This window comes from Calidris pugnax, unplaced genomic scaffold, assembly GCF_001431845.1.
Source record: "Calidris pugnax isolate Ruff unplaced genomic scaffold, ASM143184v1 scaffold13, whole genome shotgun sequence".
NCBI classification, from domain to species: Eukaryota; Metazoa; Chordata; class Aves; order Charadriiformes; family Scolopacidae; genus Calidris; species Calidris pugnax.
Window position 1 is genome coordinate 22,733,942 of NW_015090810.1, and position 20,900 is coordinate 22,754,841.

The 20,900-nt window shown below is 38.0% G+C and overlaps 1 protein-coding gene across 1 annotated transcript in view; it reads left to right on the top strand.

The window, feature by feature from the left end:
* The window catches only part of MIB1 (mindbomb E3 ubiquitin protein ligase 1), an 86,041-nt gene that overhangs the window by 53,079 nt on the left and 12,062 nt on the right, over positions 1-20,900 (top strand). The window contains exons 13-16 of the mRNA XM_014938597.1: positions 11,899-12,031; positions 12,415-12,501; positions 15,271-15,432; positions 20,377-20,558. Coding sequence (XP_014794083.1) covers positions 11,899-12,031; positions 12,415-12,501; positions 15,271-15,432; positions 20,377-20,558 — 564 coding nt within the window. The remainder of the gene's footprint in view (positions 1-11,898; positions 12,032-12,414; positions 12,502-15,270; positions 15,433-20,376; positions 20,559-20,900) is intronic.

Below are 20,900 nucleotides of genomic sequence, written 5' to 3' on the forward strand. Positions count from 1 at the left end.
ATATCAGGCTAGGTATAGTATTAGCTATGTGAGAATTTTGTGAGTATTTAAAAATAAGATTCTCCATCTAAAAATGGTGCATTGCCTTTTTTCTTTTCTTTTTCTTTTCTTATTTTTCTCCCAGACATTCTAGTAATTACAGGGGTTCAGTTAGAATCTTTAATCTGGGCCAAATGTGCCTACTGTATATGGACATATCATATTTAATAACTGTGTTTAGAAGGTTGCTATCGTGAATAGGAATGGCTGGATTGATGAGCTAAGAGATCTTTCCTCATATTTTCCCTTGTTCCTGAATTTGATGTTAGTGTCTTTACTTAGGGACTGTATACACTGGTATATTTTAATTAATGCCACTATTAGAAATAGAAACTGTTGCAGGACTATTTCTTATGTAGTTCTTAAAATTTTCTGGATGCTATGAAGTCATATTTTCATGGCCAATTTTCTTAAATTTGGATTGAAAACAAATTCAGCTTATGTGAAAATAGTATTTAAGATAACTTACCTTCTAGGTTGTAGTTGTCGTTTGTGTTTTCATTTAGGAATCTGTCAATAGCTTTAATCTGCTGACTAGCAACTGTGGCCTAGAAATCTCTGTATTGTCACTTTCTGTGCATAAACCTGACACTGCACTTTGTATCGAAGAGCTCAGTGAGCATAATAAGTGCTGATATGGAGAAAATTCTAACTTAAGTCTCAAATTACAGAAGTTATCATACTCAGTTATTTGGGTTATCCTTTTCTTTAAATCACAACCTTAATTTCTTAGCTATTTCTACTTATGTTGTAGTTGCAACCTGTAGATTAAATACTCTATGGTAGTTGTAAATTTAAATACTAACGTCTGAAGTACACAGAACTGGCTGTGATTAATAGAACAATGGCTTGTTTTTAATGAGATAAGTTTTGATAATCGGGCTTTTAAGATTAGTTTAGGATCTGTTTAGTGAGAAGTAGTGGTAATGATAAATTGTCCAGTTTATGCTGCAATCAAGGGTGCGTTTCGAGGGTTCATTTCCAGCCTTGCTTTGAATTCTTTGTTTACCACTAATGTTCTGCTTATCAGTTGTTAACAATTCTTCCTACCCACTTTTATAGTCATTTAATTAAATGTTTTGTGATTTGTTACTAACAAGTATGAGTTATTTTGGCAATACCAGCTGACCCTTAGCAAGTTAATTTGTCACATGAATGTCATTCAAACAAGAGGGAAACCTGTTTCTTCCAACAGCTGTTTAGTTTCCTCTTACTGGTTGTTTGGTGCCTGCCAAAAATACATACTTCTTTACATTCCATAGCATTGTATGTTCATATGGGTACATAAAGAAGTATGTACTCTGAGCAGGTACACGTAGAGTTGCTCGACTACCTGTCAGATGGACCTGCGAAGTGTTTTGCTGCTTTCTGTTGCTGTCACTGGGTAAAACTCAGGCTGGCAGTTCTTTGGAAGAACAATGTTATGATTAACTGATGTTAGAAAATAAACTTGCTAACTGAACTTTGCAATGCAATTTACCTGCACAGTGGCTTAAAGCCGGTTATAGTTCGTTGTTCTGGGATGGCAGGGACATTAGATGTGCTTTTCTGGATTTTTGCAGCCTCTTGCTGTTCACTCTGAGGGACCACGTTTGAATGGAGAGTTGAATCACTGGTAGCTTTGCAGCGTGTTTTCTTGGAATCAGGAGTTGTATTCCACTGTAAAAGCTTCCGCTTCCTCTTGGGTCGTCTTGCAGATTTCCATGCTGGTGTACAGCTTGCACGTAGTGCCCTGAAGGGAAGCATAGACTTGTCTAACATAGCAGTTATAAACTTATTTTCCTGCCCTCCCCAATCCTACTTCCAGGCTTTTTGTATCCCATCCAGCATTCTGCAAACTCTTTGCAGGTTTATACTTATTTACGCTGTAGTTGAGTGGTTTAAAAAAAAAATATAAAATAACAGCACATGCTACTGGTGATCCTGCTTATCGTGAAGGTGATGACATTGAATTAAGAAAACAACCTTTAACTGCTGTGACAGGATTTGGATTGTTAGGCCGAAGGTCACATGTGAAAGCTAATACCTATTCCAACACTTCTGCAAGCAGCTCTTCTCATTTTGTAAAATTGGCACTCACCTGCTTCAGTCAAAATCTCGTCCACACGTGAAATATTTATGACAACTAAAAAAAGCAAAGCAAAAAATCCCCCAAACCCTCAAAGGAAGAAACTCCAAGTTTAGCCCCGTTTTGTGAGCCTGTGCGCCGTGATTTGGAATTGTAGTTAAATATTTGATGTACAGTACGGGTTTGACTTCTAAGGGGCTGTCAGATACAGCTTATGGTTGCTTAATTTGCATTTCAGGAGTTGATTTGGGTTAGAGTCGAGAGTAAGCTTTGTCTTTACAGCATTAGAAGGTAAATTGGAAATAAGCTTAACAATTAGTAGATGCAATAGTCGTAAGGAAAGCTGAGAGCAGAGGAAGTAAGAATTTCTGCAGCTCATGACAAAAACCTAGTGCAGCTGATAGAGAGCAAATCAGAGTGTAGCAGTAGCTAGCACAGTACTACAAGGAGAAACAGCAATGCAGCATTAGAATCACAGCAGTCACATTTTAGTTTTTAAGTAGGTTGTTTTCATGTACATCTTAGATAAAGCACCTTGAAAATTTTGCTTAGATCTGCTTGAGAACTCAGCATTGCACTACCACACTGTTTATTAGATTTTCTTTTTAAACTTGGTAATTTTTTTTTTTAGTTGTGCATAGGAAGATAAGAATATATTTCACTGAAATGAACAATGAGTTAATGGCATTGCAATTTTTGAGTTTATCTTCTTTAAAAAGAATTCTGCCTACCAAGCAAGTTGGAGGTTTTTTTTTTCCTATGAAATTTGAACTAATGTTGTTTTCTTTCAACCTGCTCTTTTACACTACAAATGCTGGGTACTTTAACACACTCAAAATTAAGCTGTTCCCAGAGTAGAGGGATTAATATAACAATTAAAAAAAAAAAACATTCTAGTAAATAAGTTATACATGCAGAAAGTCATAGGCATCCTTTAAACGTGCAGAATAATGCAGGTCTCCTGACGTTCTATTACCTGTAAGCTTAGTATCATGCAGCATTTGCAGTTGGAAGAGAGGTAATGACCTAGAGACACATCAGCAGCAGCCATCTCATCCTGAGTGCTCTCTCACTCTATTCGCTGAATCAGCTCTTCATTACATGGGAGGGGGAGGCAAGGGGGGGCGAATGTCGGTGCATACAGTACCTCACCACCTTAAATAGATAAAACTTGGAAAAAAAAAACAAAACAAAACAAGGCATAAAGACCGGTGCCTAATTGGCACCTGCTGCCTTTCTTGGAATGCTAAAATATGGATGATGTTGTATAGAAATTATACCTTATGTCTGCTGGACTGAGAGTTAAGACTCCAAGGATAGATGCTAGGAAGCCAAGGGAAGGTGAACTTAGCCCACTGCCAGATGAAAACAATCACAGGCAAAAAGAAAAAATAAAAACCCAACAAAAAAACCAAAACCAAGCCCCCAAAAGTTGGAGTCGCTTCCAAAAAAAAAAAAAAAAAAAAAAAGAGACACACAAAAAAAAGAGCGCGATCGTCTCCCCCCTCCCCCGGCAAATATTGGTTTCTTCTAGTTCCTTAGATATTGCACTGCATCTTTTCTTGCTTGAGGTTATGTTTCCAGGCTTAACTGTAGGCAGGTCTGTGTTGAAGCTACTTTCCATCTTCAGAGGTCAAGTCTGCTGGCGAGGTCAGGGCTCCTGCACGCACCCTACAGAAGGCACTAACCGTATTTCCCACTCAGAGGGCACCAGCAAAACTGTTACGGCTTTATAGGCAGCTAAGCATTTGAAACATGCACTCCCAGGCAAACGGGCTCTCTTGTGCCTCGCTCTTCCCTGACCATATTTAGTCAACCATTGCAAAAAATAGTCTCTCAGCTGTCGATTGTCGATCCGGCGGCGGTGGGAGCCGCTATCCGGCTCTCTGCCTATTGATTGTGCAGCCTGCACTTCCACCGCGCTCAGCCATTTGTCCCCAGGTTTTTTTAGCACTGCCAAATAAAGCGCTCTCTCTCGTGTTTCCAGTTAGATTTCCCAGGTTTTCACTGAGCTTGCGCTGCTACTAGTAAACCCTGATGAGGTTGTCACTATACTTAGAAACATTTGGGGGGGGGGAGGAGGGTAGCAAAGAGAGAGAGAGGATAAAAAAAAAAAAGGCAGCCCTGCTAGTAGCAAGGCAAGGACTTCATGCAGATATAGAACAATAAATATCCTGCGCTGCCACCGCAGGTTGTGTAACCTGGTTTCTTGATCAGTGAAAAATGCCGTGAGTAACAACACGTCGTTTAGCCTGAGGTCCGAGCAGCCTTGTTCTACACCTAGTTTTGAAGTTTTCCACTGCAAATCGTACTGTTATTTTATAAATAAGAAGTTAGTTTTGATTTGTGGCTCCGCAATTCCATATTCAAATCAAGTGAGAAATTATTTGAAAAACAGATGCCTTTGCTTTCATTAGTAAATTCACATAATTCCATGTTATCATGTTTAATAATTCCATAGTATATTGTTTATAATGCTTAGCTATAAAATTACTTTCAAAAAAATAAATACATATGTAAATTAGGTGCTACCATTTCTTTGAAAAACTCAAATGTTTTAGAAGAAGAGAATAAAAGGAAGAAATCAAGTGAACATCTCAGTCCATTAATCTTTCATGTGCACAAAATTGGCCTATAACAAGACCAATAACTACACATTCAACATATGAAAAGGGGGATTTTCATATTCATAGGGAGTATATGCAACATTTTCCTGAAATTTAGCCATCAAATGCAACACTCAGGAATCCAAAACTTCAAGACTTTCTCTGTATTTTTCAGACACAGAAAAAGAATAATGTTACTGAAATTTAGCCATCAAATGTAACACTCAGGAATCCAAATACTTCAAGACTTTCTCTGTATTTTTCAGACAAAGTTCTTCATGTTGCTCAGGAGCAAGAAGAGTGAAAAAGCTGAAAAATCACTCAATCTAAAATTAAACATACTTATCAAATGGAAATGTCATCTCAGCGAATATTGATGTAATTACTGGTTACTAATATATTAGAGTTCATTACTGTAGGGTAGAGTGTGAATTGTAAAATCCCGAACGGACCACTACCTTGGATTTATGCCTTCCTTGTCTCTTCTTTTTGTGTTGACTTTGTCCCATGCTTGGCAGCTGCTTACCCCGTAACTTCTTTTGCGGTACAGCTTTCTAGTAAAAGTCACATTTCTTTCATTTCTCTTTCTTCAATTTCATAATCATATGCTGAAGACAAAATTGTTGTGTAAGATATAAGCTAATACAGAATACATTTTTGTGAATTCCATGTAAGTTTATGTATCTCATTGTTTTTTTTCAGTTTCGTTGTATATTGAAATTGATTTTTCAAATACCAAATGCCATTTCAAATACCAAGAGATACTTGAGAATCTGAGAGACAAAAAGAAGGAAACGGCCTGTTTACTTAAACTTGTGCCAACTGAACCATGAGTCAGATATGAAATATTAAACTCTAATTTCAAGATACAGTGTGCTCAGTAATACTGGTTTAAGGTATTAATCTGTTCTTTGTTACTTGTTCCCGAGGGATACTTCCTTTTTCATTCTTCCAGCGTAGCTCCCTGTGCCGCACGGCCAGTGCAGTGTGAACCAGATCAGGGAACTGATTTGGCTTGAAGTTGTGGGCTGACGTGCACTTAAGATCATATCGTTGCCAAAAATAGCACTGTCCTGCTCCTGTGTTACTTCTTGCACTATGTTGGTACAAGTATTTCTTTGGCTTCACAGTGAGCAGGCTCAGAGTACTATCCTGTACGAGAAAGAATCCAACAAAAAGGGGTGACCTTTTTTGATACTGTGTTGGGACCACTTTTTGGTTGGGTTTTTTTTGAGCAGAGGTGGTAATCAGAGGACAAGAATGGGAATAGTAAAAAGTAGTCTTGCTTCTAATGTGTTGTAAAATGCACATCAGAATATATAGCCTTAAAAGAAAACTTTACAATGGAAAATCTTTAAACCTGATCTATTTCTTCAACTGTTTGAGGTCATACAGGAAACAGCAGGTGAACATGTTTAGCTGAGCCAGGGGTGGAAATAAGTGGACAAGAGGGTGTGTGTGTTTTGGGGGAGAATACTTCAAGCCAGGATTGCTGTAAAATATCTTCTGTGTTACACTGAGACAGTGGAAAGCTGACCTGAGGGAGAAGAATGGCAGGAGAGTAGAAAAACTTGTAGTGAAAAGCGCACTAAATCACTACAAGCCCTAGAGATACGATTCCTGATAAGTTTATGCTGACCTAAGACTTCGCTTCTGGAAAGGGCAGTCTGCCCTCCCTGCAACTCTGGTTTCATCATTTCCTTATTCCTATCGCTTCCAGCGATTGTGAAGTCGCAGGGAAGTTTGGATTATCTCATTGATCTGTCTGAAAGCAAACTTGGCAAATCAAGAATCTGGCGGGTTGTTTCACTTGCTAGACAGCGATGTGTCTCTAGAGCCAACATAATGCAGGAATTGAAGAGCCAGCAAAAGTAGGATTGTGTCTTTCAGTAGCCATTTAAGTTAAATGTGCTTATACTAATTGTGAAGTAGCCTCCCTATTTTTTTTGCCTAAGTCTCTATTCTTTAAAAAAAACCCAAACAACCCCAAAATGCAAAACAAGCCAACCCACCCCACCACCATCCCACAAACCCCCAATCTTCCCCACTTAAATCATTCTGCAGTGAAATTGCAGTTGGTAGCAGAGAATCTTCTCTAGTTTTTCATTATATATATATTTTTTTTTAAAGCAGGGTGGAAGGATGCCTTTACAGTTAACAATGCTAAATCTGGAATCTTTTCTGTACAGTGAGATGCTAGTGACATCTTGCTACAAGTGCTTTTTAGCTTGTAGATTTTTCAAATAAATCCATTATTGAGTGCTGCATTCTCAGGTAGTGCTGATGAGCATCTGTAAAAATTCTGTGAGTAAGGAAGGAGTTGTTATATGTAGGCTGATAATGAATGATATACCATATGTTAAAACTTCTGGTCATAAATATTTTATTTTTGGGGGGTAAGTCTAATGTTGGTAACTGGTGTGGAAACAACTGCTCTGTGGCTAAAAATGGATTAGTGTATTGTTCAGATCTGTGATGCATTTTATGTTGCAAATATAAAATCCATGCCGCTGAATTTGCATTTTGCTATTACGTATAATTTAAATACATCATATATATGTTAAGCCGTGGTTCCAGACTGTCTAAAAACCCAAATTAAAAAACAAAAGCAAAAACAAACCAAAAAACAAAAAAACTACAAACCAAAAATCTCATATGGCAAGGTCAAATGAAAGTGCATTCAGCAGCAGCATTTGGTGTCATTCTTCTACATCTCAAATTAAATGTAACATAATATAAATAAGTGTTCCTTCTTCCAAATCATTTCTACCTATTAGAGCCTGGACTGTTGTTTTATGGGGATGAATGATAGTGGGCTTTATAAATCGCTGTACCCTCAAAAGCTGGGCCTGGGAGAGCAACATATACCTGGATCTCAGCCCCCTATACACACATGTGCTTTCTCATTACCTCTTTCACTGAGTAGGTGTTTAGTTGTAAAAGACTTTTCAACTTCCTCAAAAAATTTCACTGAAGTTTTTCTTTTGTTGTCCCATATAGAAATTTTCAGAACTTGCAAAAGATCATCCAACTGAAAAAGGCCCAAAATCTTTATGAACTTCCTCTGCTAATCTGAAAATACTGCAGACCAACAAATGCTGAAATTTACCTGTTACATTTCTTTTTCTTCATTAGTAACTATTTAGTAATGTTCTTTAAATACCGTATCAATGAGACAATATCAGTGTTTTCATAAGATTTTTTAATCGTCTTATCAATAATTTTTGAAGCTACTCAATTAGCCATGTAATCTGTGCCATTGAATGCACTGAAGATGACAGCCTGAAGAGTGTTTTTTCAGCTGATTTCATGGTCATGGTTACCATTAGATTTGCTGATTTCTTAATTTTTTCAATATAATTAAAGAGAAAGTAGTCTGTGATCTGTTTTAATGTATACAAGATAAAAGCAAGTGTTGTGGTCCTAAAAATGGAGTGGTACCACTTGGCTTCTTTAATATTTCGTATGGAAAAGTGAATCAAGGATTACTGTGTAATTGGCATGTGACATTAATTCACTAATATGACTGTTCCAGTGAGTAATGTTCTGAATGGTAGCCACTTAGCTAAGTTGTCACAATTTTGGCAGCAGCTCTAGAAAATCCTGCAAAATAGAATAGCTTGTAGGAAGGAAAGCTGTGATGTGAAGAGACAGGATCTTATGCGCGGAGAGAAACTACCTCTCAGCTAATGAGAAGGAGGATGCAGCCACTGAACATCTTAAAAGAATTTGCCATTTGTAGCATGTTAATATCTTGCAGAATCTTAAGGTGTCATGTCCATAGAACTGTCCTTCCATCCTGCTGTCTGGTAATTTAGCACAGTCATGATTCTTCACTGCAAAAAGTAAGATAAAAATCTGTTACATATAGAAGCTGTTTGGGATTTTACTGGTTCTTCTGTTTTTTCAATGGGACCAATGCATTTTAAAAGTGTCCAAAAATGTATCGGGCATCTCATATAAAAGCAAGCTGCAGTGTTAGCCCCAAATATTTTACAGTTGAGCTTCATATGAAAATCTTCTGGGTATTTGACCGCAAACAACATAGGAAAAGATTTGAGAGAGGATTTGGTAAGGCTAGAGCTCTTGCAAATATTAGGATGAGTGACTTTTTTTATAGCATGCAAAATATTAAGGCAGTTAATTTCTTACTTTACTCTCGAAGATGAGAGATGTTAAAGCAAATGGCAACAGTAATGTTTGTGAAGTATATTCACTTCTCAATGCATCTATTAAAGTGTGTGAATGTACTTTAAACATGATTTTATTTTAGATCTGTGGAGTTGGCAGTTTCCTGATTTCCTTACTGAAGAAAAGGATATAAAATATCTGAGTTGGTTAGGATGGTTCCTTGTTTAGGAACTAGAGCTACTTTGGAGACAAGTTGGCTATATTTAGAGAAATGCACATTTGAGTGTTGGTGCCTTCCTGTAGTGTTCCTCAAGTTGTAGTTGCAGTTTAAAAAAAAAAAAAAAAAATTTCTTGACCTTGGATTTTTTCCTAGATCATTGTTGCCCACCCTTTTACTGGTGACTTAGAGTGGTCATATTGCTTCTGTCAGTCATAAGGAATTTTCATTTCTGTAGTGCTTTTTAGATGATCCGTGGTAGATACTCTGGAGCTTTATGGGGTCTTTAGAAGCACTGAGCCTGGCAGGGGAAGATAAAGAACTTACATGACATGATAGATACCCTGTGGGAAGTCACTCTACAAAGTAGACCAGAGTGGTGTGTAGCTGGTATCATGTGTTCTGTATCAGCCCAGCTTTTTAATGAGCTGATGGTGCTTTGGCCAGATACGGTCCTAAAGATGCAAACCGCAGTGCTCCAGACTTGCTCCTCTCTAAGGCAGCTAGAAGCAGTTCTGATGTTGCAAACCAGAGACATATTTATACCCTAGGTGTGAAAATACATAATGGAATTACAAAATAAATTACGTTTATCGATGTAACTACTATTTGTATATTTTGCTACATTTCATTAAGCTTTTGTAACCTATGTGTTACTAAATTATCCTTAATTTTGGAAATTCTCGCATAAGTCAGTCTCTCAAAGAATTGATGTTGGTAGTTTGTTGTTTCTTGGTTCTGGTTTGTTTTGTTTTTTTTTTTTCTAAATATTCTAGTCTTTTTTCCTAGCACATGACAAAGCTGTAGAAGGTGTTATGAATAGAAGCTTGAGCGATGGTTCACAATGAGCAATGTACAATCTGTCAAGTGTTGTTGTCTTATTTTGCTGTGTTATAAGTGATTTGGACTGTGAGGAAGTGAGAAGCTTGGTGCTGCCATGAAAACAAAAAATCCTTAGAGATTGAGAATGGTTTCTTACTTATTTGCCTACCTCGAGAAAGCTGTGATTATGATGGGGTCTGAAAAGACTGAGAGAACCTACAGACTGCAAAATGCATTTGATTCCTGGCCAAGTGATGAACCTCCAGAGCAGCCTGGTGTGGATGCTCCACGTAGCAGTTGGTCACGGGTCACCTGTGGCCTGCAGATGCAGTTGCTTAGTTGTGGTTCCTTCAGACACTCTAAGGAAAAAAGTACTGCTATCCTGCCGCTGCCAGGGTGGTGTATTAAGTGTGAAATTGAGGATTTATGTTGCATACTCAGTGCAGTAGAAGGAGAATGTGAGGAGGTGCTGAAGAAGCCGGAGTCTGTTAGGGCAGTGCCCAAGCAGTGTGTAGGAAGGGTGCATGTTCTTACTGGCAGAGTAGTCTACCTCATGGCCTCCTGCTTTTCAGGAGAGCTCATTGGAGTGAGCTACCCCCAGAACCACAACTTTTTGTTTTGTGGTTGGTTTTTTTTTAAATAGGAAACTTGTTGGTTTACTCTAAAAGAGAGTTTAGGAGGTGAATAGCAGTGTGGATGTTCAAGGTAACAGGTTATTGGAATTAATTAGGAGCTCAGTTATCACTGTGCAGTACAGTCAGTTTATTGCTATCTGTTGAGAATATTTTTAATTAAAAGCTGAGAAACTTATTTTGTGAGGATATTTCTGAAGCTTATTGAGATCCCACGTTTTGAATATCAGGTGTCTAATGGAGACCTGTTCAATTCAATTACAGTATCTGCCTTGCAGGGCAGTCTGAGACTGAGTGCTTCCACTTGCATTAGGTAGTATTGCTTGGATTTTAAATTTTGAATTTTGTGAAGAAGCTGTGTTTGTCTTGTATGTTGCTTCAATGGTAGGGAAAGATTAGATGATAGAAGACGTTTCCTGGCACAAGATTATAGCATTTTGTGGTTTTCTGTTTGTCTCTGAGGAAATGTTAGAAGGGAGCTGCATATGCTGCTTATGAAGATAAGACAGTCAGGGAATTAAGTTTGGTTCCTTACCTATTCCAAAAACTAAGTGGACACGCATGATCTTGAAAAAAAAAAAGTGTATTCCTGAGAGAATACAAGATTGACGAATTTGTTTATCTAGTGTTGTATTATTAATACCTTAATATTGCAGTCTTTGGACTTCAGGGCTTTTAGTCTGCTTTAATACTCTAATAATCATCTTAGTTTTCCCCACCCTTGAATTTGAGATGTAAGATAATAAATCCTCTTCCTTTGGGTGGGAAAGAGCGGGGGAGTACTAGACCCTGCCAGGGCGTAGTATATACAGCTACTATCTGTTATGAAAATTCCTGCATTCCACTAATACTGGTTTTACAGTTTCAGCGTTTATTTTGTCTGTGCCTAGGAGGTCTTACTCCAACTTTATCTCAGAAATTGAAAGTCTTAACTGTTACAGCCAATGGCATCAGTTTATGAAGTGAAGATTTTAAAGAAATCTACTTTAAAGGAACTTGCTTATTAAATAATTAAGTAAGGAATGCTATAAGGCTTTTCAGTGAGAACAACTTCTGTTGCTTGTGTTTCAGAATTTGTGCGAGTACTTTTTAGAGGTAATCTTTACTGCTAGATAACATTTCCTCTGGAAAAAATATGATTCTTAAACTGTTTGGGGTATTGTATGGCTTGTTTGTGTGCTTTAACTAGAAGGAACTGAACATGATTATGTTTTGGAATTGTTGGTGTAGCTTTTACCCACTTTCTCTTTGAAAAAATACTAATGTTGTTTAGCTGCTAATACTGTGTAGTTCTGAGGATGAATATTTTACTCTTGTCCCGTTGTCATTCAGCAAATACATTATACATGTACTATTTATGCCATCTCTGCATATTTATTTCAGTGCAATGCGTGTATTGTTGTCCAAATTACCACGACCGTGGATTGTTGACGAGAAAAAAGATGATGGTTACACTGCCTTGCATCTGGCAGCTCTCAATAATCATGTGGAAGTGGCTGAACTTTTGGTGCATCAGGTAGGGTTCTCTTCTTGGAAGGATTTAAATGTCACACTTCAGTTGACCATCTGATGTGAAAATAGTTTGCTTCTTGATGCCTGCAATCACAATGCAGAGGCGATGGCGCAGCGAAGGACATGTGGTGAGCTCTAAAGGTCAAACTCTCCTTTGAGATCATTACAATGGCCTAACAGTGCAGGGGGACTGAAAAATTTGATACCGAGTTTGTTTCAACATATCAACATCTGTACTGTGAATAATTAAAGTATTTAGTAACTTCTCCTCTCAAATCTCCAGACGAGGAATCATGTTCAGGGTCATATTCAGTGCTCTCATTGTCTGCCTTGCCTGTAGATGAATTTTTGGGGTAAAAATGCTCTAATGTTTTGAATGTCTTTCAGGGCAACGCTAACCTGGATATCCAGAATGTTAACCAGCAAACTGCGCTGCACCTTGCCGTTGAACGACAGCACACACAGATTGTTAGGGTAAGTACCTTATTTGCAGTAAGCCTTGTGGTTAATGGTACTTGACTCAAGCTGGTTGTAGCTGTTTAGACGTAGGTACTTCATAAACATTTAAAAAATGATTTAAGGGTATGTAGCCATTGAACGTTTGTATGATTAATTTTGGTAAATGTGGAACCTTGCCAACTTTCACAGAAGGTCAGTAGGAAATATGCAGGATGTTTCAGGAATGCTCAGTCTTTGTACACATACATTATGGTTTCCGCTATGTGGTTGCCAATTCCAGCATCTGTCCTTGTTGAGTAAGGAAGAACGTATTCCCCTGCTACTTGTCAGGGTCTTGTCATTCTATGATGGGACCTTCAAATAGCATTTTTGATGCTTCTTGCTGTATGAGGCCTCTTGCCTCATAGATTTGCAAGCTGTAGTTGTGAAACACTTTTCGCATTTTTAACTACTTTTCAGTCTTCTGACTAATTTTCCCTGTTTTTAGCTTGGGAGAGCTATAAGCAGTAACAGAGATACCTTAGCAGTGAAAGTAATGCTATTTCATTTTTTTCTTGTGTGGCTGCAAAAGTTAGTACTTCAGCTTAACACTGTGTTACTGGCATAGCTTGCCCATTCTGGCCTGTGTGCCCTGTCCGTGCAGGACCTCTGTGACTTTGTGTTTGGATTGCTGGTGTGGGTGTTGAGGCTCAGAGTGAGCACTCACTGCTGTAGGAGATGTTCCCTGTGAGTGGATACGTCAACCTGGCCTTGACCCTCGGTGCAAATTTTTTTAGTTTGTCTTTGTAGACTGAGAGTCATATTAAAACCTATCTCTTATTCAGGCTTACAGAGAATTGTCTCTCCTACACAGACCTCTATCTGCAGTTCTGTTTGGCATTATTTTGCTGTAAGGTCTCTCCATCTCCGAGGGCCGATGGATGTGATCCCATTACAGTGAAACATGTGATATGGCCCTATATCTGGAACTGCTTGCTACCAAAAGAATGGTTTCCTAGAGTCAGTGTCGCTTGCATCCTGCAAGCTGTTTGGCAGCTATATTTGGTGAGCTCTTGTGCCCTTCTGGAACAGACCTGGTACCTGGGAATATAATGCTAATGCAGCAGATGAGCAGGAAGGTAGGCATGTAGAAGAGCTAGTATGTGTACTGAACTGCGTGCTTGTATCTGAGAAAGTTTAAGTGAATGACCCTGTAGAGTATCCGTACTTCAGAGTTGGATTAACTTTGCGAAGTCCTAAAATAACACATGCAGCCATGCAAAGAGCATGTTGGCTCCGTATTGCAAAATTAATTCCTATTGGGCACCTTCCAGGGCTGGGTTGTACCCTCAGGCATCTCTGGAATAGTGGTCAAAGGTAGCAGGGTTCTTTTAAAAGCCTTGCTGCCATGACAAAGGGTAGTGGTTTGCCTTTTTTTTTTTTTTTTTTTAAACTTCTGCAAAGGCTTTGAATTTCCATGGTAGTGAGGGATTCCAGGTTGCTCTGAAAAGAGTTCTTTTATAGATTTTATTTTTTTTCTCTTCTCAGGAGAAGCTCTTAAGCAGTAAATAGCTAGTGGCAGACACCAGATACAAATAGGAGAAATAAAAAATTAGGCTAGAGTACATCCATTTAGAGAGTGTGAGAAGTTGGTGGGAGACTGTTGCAACTATTAGCTGGTTTTCTTGGTTTCGCTTGTGGAAGGAAAGGTTGAGGAAAATGGTAAGCTGCAGTCAATTACAGGGAGATATTTCCTTGAAAATTAAGTTCTGAATTCCTTTTAAACTATTTTCCTTTTAGCCTTTTCTAGCGTCTTGACGTTCTTTGGTTCTGAGAGGCTGAGACCCTTGTAAGCGTGCAGGTCCTGAAGAGGGGAGATGCCCCTTCGTGTGTTCCTGCTTCCAGGCTGTGCCTTTGGTCAGGGCTGCTAATCCAAGTTTTGCAGAGTGGCAGAAGCCCAAAACTAAAGTTAAAACCCCAGCTGCTGTCTACAGGTTTCTGAATAGCAGCAGTGAAGGGTTTAACTTTTAGGGGCGGTTGTTATTTGTCAGCGTGTGTTGATTTGATTTGTTTGATGGCATATTTAAGAAAGTTCTGGTGCCTGCATGGAATGGTGGGAGGGCTGTATGGGGAGGCAGTATGAATCGGAGGGCCTGTGCAGCCTTCTCCTTCTGTTCACGTCATGTGGCCTGGAAAGTGTGTGTCTAAAATTAGCCTTAAAGATGAGTCCTACAGTTCATTACTTTCCAAAGTGTTCTGAGGTGGCATTTAATAGTGTCATTGGCTTTTATGACTTCTGCTGAATAAGGGTAAACCGAAGTATGTGCTTAACTACTTTGCTAATGGGAGGATACTGTAAATTAAGTTGTAAAGTTTAGCCTGGTGTGAAAGTGGTGATTTTTGAGGTCACTGAAACCTAATAGTAAAGAACATATATACATATATAAAGCATTGCCCACTTGTTCTGTTTCTGGTATGTTGCTGTAGTACATTACATTGTTTGTAGACTATCTTGTAAGATCTAAAAGGTTTTGGACAGTGGAAGGAGTCCTCTAAAATAGCATCTCTTGTAGTGCTCCCTCAGAGCACAGGCAAGCATTAGGCTTCTGCTGAAATAAGCTTGAGGGCTGAGCTCCAAGTGTGTGTGAATTGTGAGTTCACATTCCAGTGTGAATTGTAGCAAGATAAAAGGATAACCCTTTTGGACCTCCTAAAGCATCCTAAACCATAGTTTCCTGAAATTTGATGTTAAAAGGAATAAACAGCCTTTTCATGAGTTTTAAATCAGGTTCTCTCTCTTTTTAGCTCTTAGTCCGTGCAGGTGCTAAGCTGGATATTCAGGATAAAGATGGGGATACTCCCCTGCATGAAGCCCTGAGACACCACACCCTGTCACAGCTCCGCCAACTCCAAGACATGCAAGATGTGGGCAAGGTAGATACTGCTTGGGAGCCATCAAAGAACACAGTAAATAAAATGCATTTATTTATTCCTTTTTTTTTCTTGTACGTTTGTCTCTTTATTTGTCTAGCTTGTCTAGTTCTGTACTGTTGAACTGGTTTTTGGCAGCACAAGTTTGCATTAAACTCCAGCGTAGGCAGAATCATATTGCTATATGGGACTTTTCACATGTAGTCGTTATCTTTGTTAAAGAAAAATAGGGTTATTTAGTTCAAAATATTTCTACAAATCTATCTTCTATAGTGAAGGTGTATGGCTGCCAAAAAAAATCAAAATTAGCTTTTTAAGAAAGAAACAGTATTACAGTACAGAATAAGACTAAAATTGTTTTCTGTGCTTCAGCATCTTGCATGTTTTTGTAGCTTTAGTTGTTGGGCTGCTTCTGTTACCCTCTGAAAGTTTATTCTGTTAGAACAAGGCATTCTTATTCTTTGTTTGTCGTTATGTGTGTTTCTGACAGAATTCATTTCAGGAATTGTGCTGTAGTAAAAAAATAGTCTAAGAAACTCCAGGTAATAAAGGTCAAAATATTTTATTGAAAAAGAAATGCACCCAAAAAGCTCTGTGAACCCCATGTACAACAATGAAGTTTATAGTTTGCTGATAGGCTAAGAAGAAATAAAATTTTGGAGTGATTGGGACTAAGAAAAACAAAAAACTTTTTTTTTTTTTTTCTTTTAATATTAAAGATGTGCAACATAACAGTGGGGCAGATTTGCTGAATCATTAGCTACCAGTGTGGTAATATTTTTTTCTAATTTTAACTGAGTGGTAACTTTTTTGCATTTCATTCAAAATAAACCCCACCAACTTTGTTCAAAAGCCTTTGTTCAAAACAGTAATTCCACTGCGCAACAGATGTTTTTCAGTCTGGTTACTTAATCTCACTGAAATACACTGGAATAAGCTTTAAAAAAAGATTTAAAATATGACTGGCATATGTAAGAAATGATTGCTTCCTCCTAAGTGGGAGGAGGCAAGCAATTGCAGCGTGGTTGTTTCCATGATCTGAAATGGATTTTCTGTGAGAGGTGGCTAAAATGCTTTGTGTGCATGTATTTAACTGTGAAATGAATGAAGGGGAGATTAATACTCTTTCTTTGATTCAACGTTTCATAAATAGGTTTTTCTGTTGCCCATTGTATTAGTGACATTCACAGTGAAAGTACAGTTGCTGTGTGTTTTGAGGTTTTTAACACAAGAAGGGGGGATTTTTCCTCCTGCTGTTTTTAATTTTAGTTTTGGGGGACTGTGTTTCAAAGAATTAAGTTTTTCTTCTAGCTTCATTTCAGATGTATCCTGTCTTTTAAAAAAATAATTACACTTTTGGTTTATTTCAGTTAAAATAATAATTTAAGAAAGGGCAGGAGGGAAGATAGCACAACCACCAAACAAAATGCCTGCATGATTGTATCTCTGATCACCCAAAAATGTTTAAATGTTTTAAAAAAATAATCACAATCAACTAGTACCTTCTATATTAGTTCACTCAAACTATTGCTCATTTTTTTGCGCTTAGTTTAGCTGCAGAGAAAATTTTTGCCTAACTAACAAATTTGGGAGGTTTAAATGGTGTGAAGAAGATATGTGCCCTCAGAGAAGAGGTGAAAACTGCTTGTTTTAATTCTATGTGGCAGCAACAAGAAGTGGTTGAAATGTAAAAGGTGGAGTAAAGCCTGAAAACTTTTTATGATGATCAGCAGCTCAGACTATCTTGAAAATGTTGTTTTGTGGAAAATAGTGAGAACAATACTTGTACCCATGTACCTTTATTTAAATAAAGGTAATGTAAAAATGCTATAAACTAAATTTTACCAGTAAACAATTCTAATAGTAAGCCACCTTTGGCCCAAAATCATATATCAAAAAAGACAGGATCTAGGCTGCTAAAATATGTGCAGGCATCTGAGCCTTTAAAGCAATTCAAGGACACATTTGTAGTTTGTCCTGTATAGGATTGCAAATAAGGGTGATGGATAATAGAAGATAAATAGGATTAATAACTTAGTCTGGGAAACAGTAAGGCTTTCTTTTGATGAATATGATGACATGTTAAATTGATGGAATCTATATTTTTTGGATTAATTTTTATTAATTTAAAGATTGGGAAAACGTGTCAGATTCCCTTACTCTATGTGATAGAGATCTACATAAATCTTTTAGCATTTTGGAGCTAATTTTTTGCTTGGCTAAATTTTAATTAACTTTGGACTACTGTCCTGAAGATACCAACCTACTGAGCTCTGTAGGGTGCATCTTTGTAGTATAGTACTTCAACAAATAATGATTTCTTTTTTTTTTCAGTTGGTTAAACTGAAAAAGAACAAAAATTTCACTTGCAGGATTTTAGATGTTTTTCATATTTGATAAAGTTGGTTGGATGGCATCTTCATTGAAATTTTACCATTTGTTACTTTTTGCTTTGAGCATGGCTTAAAATATGAAACAAACATTTTACTGATACTGTGAACTTATTTCATGAGTGGAATATATGGAATGAGTTCTTTAGCGTTGACTTTTAGTAGTTCCTTCTGAATGTCAACACTAACCATTGTCATAACTAAAACAATTTTTGTGAGGTTTCTTCAGGTGTTTTTTAATAGACTATTTAAAACACATGTAGTGAACAACCTCAATAGTACACAAAGCCCTACATGTTTTAGGTATCAATCTGAAAAACGATGCTATGTTCAAGTGCTGTGAGTGATGAACCCCATTTCTTTAAATAATTTTGAAGTTTTTCATCCAGCACATTAGGAGGAGGAGAAATTTTCTGAAGTACAGTCCCCACTACAATCAAAAAGTCATTTCAGTTGCTTTCTTACAGATGTAGTATTCCTTGGTCTAGGGTGCTTTTTATTCTAAATAAGCGTTGTATTCCCAATGCACACAGGGGCATTTTAGAACTCAAGATTTTCTTGAATAATGTTGATGACTGTTCCAGGTGGAGGAGCCAGTCTTGGTGTAGTGTGTAATCATCCGCACCAAGTGAAGCAAATGATCTGTGTCTGATTTTCCTCTTGGAGACACAATAGCTGTTTCATTCAGAAACAGCTTAGAGCCCACAAAGTGCAAGTGTGGATGGCAAGAGAACTCTTGTCCCAGCAAATAAGAAAGGACTACAGCAAATTGTTCAGTGCCTTCAAAAAATGTCTACTCTGCCAGCTCCAGAGCAAATCAGCTTTTACTGGATTTTGTGCTACCTTGGCTGGGTTACTGATATGGTCCAAGGTACCTGGACTGCAGCTTGATAATAACTCTGCCTCACTCCAGCCAATGCTGTAATTGAGGTGCAGAAAAGTAGTCAAAATTTATAAACAAAAATGCTGTGTGATCTGATCACCACAAAACAATTTCTCTGCATAACTTACTGGCTTTCATGGTATGAAGTCTTTCAAGCTGTACTGTTATTGTTCATTAGGAAGAATTGCAGGACTGTGAGTATCTGTGAATTTGTGAGGTGACCTTCAAGAGTCTTGTAGCACCTCAGTAATACTTACTGATATAAAACCTCCTAACTACAAAAAAAAACCCATACAGACTGAGGTTTTAAAAAATCACTTCTCTAGGAAACTGACTGACTAGATGATAAGTTAAGTCAGTGTAAAGATTTCTAATACGTACTTCATGTGCTGCAAGACATAGACCCAAACCAAGCCTTTTTTTTTTTTTCTCAAGTCACCTCTGAGGGATGGGGGGAATAACTAGAGAAGAGGGGTGTTGAAAACTGTTTTCTTCATAGTTCAGACTTCAACATATGCAAACTTTAGGGCTGCAGTAACAGGTTTCTGGTATTTCTAATTTGTTCCTGCATGCTGTTGGGCCTGAAATAGCACATCTAGTTCTTCAAATACAAAATGATTGTTAATCTAGCCAAAATTACTTAATTTGAAGGAGTCATACTTGACACTCAGCTTTTAGAAGGCCAGCTGTAGGGATAGGTTATACAAACTGAAAGTGGCATAAAAGATATACATTAGCCAAGTTGGGCAATTAAATCAAGTAATGGGAAAAGAGGTGCAAACAAAATCCTGCCTCTGTCCTTGTGTCAAAGTCTTTATTAATTCTGGAATTCAGCATTTAAAACTGCTTGAATTGGAACTGTCCTAGCTGTGCCAAAGCTGTTCCTTTGAATGTTGTCTACTGTACTTTACTGAGGGGTTCTTAATGGTGCCAGCGGTTTCATATTATACATAGTCTGCATTATACTTATGTGTTTTAAGTGATCAAACTTTAATACAAAAAGATGTTGGGAACAGGCCCAGAACACTCCAAGTAGGTGAATCTTCTCCTTGCTGGGCAATGGCAAGGGAGCCTTACCTCTTCATTTTTCTAGCTGGTCCTGTGAATCATGCACAGTAGGTGCACTAATGCAGAAATACAGTAATAGTTATAAAAGGGCAAAGGAGCATTATGTGATTAGGGTAGGAGGACAGGTATGTGAGTTGAAATCCTTCCAGCTGAGAAGGCAACTGAAATAAAGTCTTTCTTGGGCAAGTGCTTTCTCAGTAGACTAAAAGTAAGTGTGCTTTCATCTCTCTGCCCAACTATTTTTTCAGACCAAATGTTTCAGCACTTTGTCTGAACTCAGCATTTTTGGTATACTTTGAGTGTATTCTGAATATACCCAGTGGGAGTTTCCCCTTTACAGTGTTTATGTAGAAGAATGGCTGCTTCACAAGTGAGTATAGGTGTGCAGGGGACTGAATGCTTCAATAGCCGAAGTATTCCTTGCTGAATTTTAGTTCCTTAAAGGGGAGTTGAATATAGCTGACTCAAAATTAAGCAGTGAATGTCCTATTTTAGTTCTAGAGATGCTCTCTTGGGCTTACAGATTTATATGTATGTTTGTGTGTATGTGCATGTGTGCATGTCAAGTAGTTTTCTTTTAGCCAGACTGTTCCTAACTGTTTAGGCTCTCAAGTTGCTTACGTATTTGTTTTCTTTCAGTTAATAATGGGACTTGGCACGCAGGGAGCAGAGAAGAAGAGTGCAGCATCTATTGCCTGCTTCCTGGCAGCCAACGGAGCTGACCTCAGCATTCGTAATAAGAAGGGCCAGTCTCCTCTTGATCTCTGCCCTGATCCCAGTCTCTGCAAAGCACTGGCTAAATGTCACAAAGAGAAAGTCAGGTTTGTATAGTCATAAAATAAGCAGTTTCCGCTTCTCTGCTTCTTACAGATTAACTGATGTATTTAAAACAGTGTGCCTTTATGAGTAATGGTGTTAAAACATACAAGGTTTTTCTTGACTTTCAATTACTACTTTATTTTCCATGGTACATTGAATGCTATTTACAAATATGTTAGTTGAAACTTGCACAGGTCTTACAGGACTTTCATACGTGTTAAATATGGGAGGAGAATGGGAAAGGTGGTAATGCGCAGGTGGAACTCCAAACCATCCCAGAAAAGCTGTGGGCGGTGGAAATCACTGAAAGAATAACTAAGCATTGCGACAGTTTGGCCAGGGAG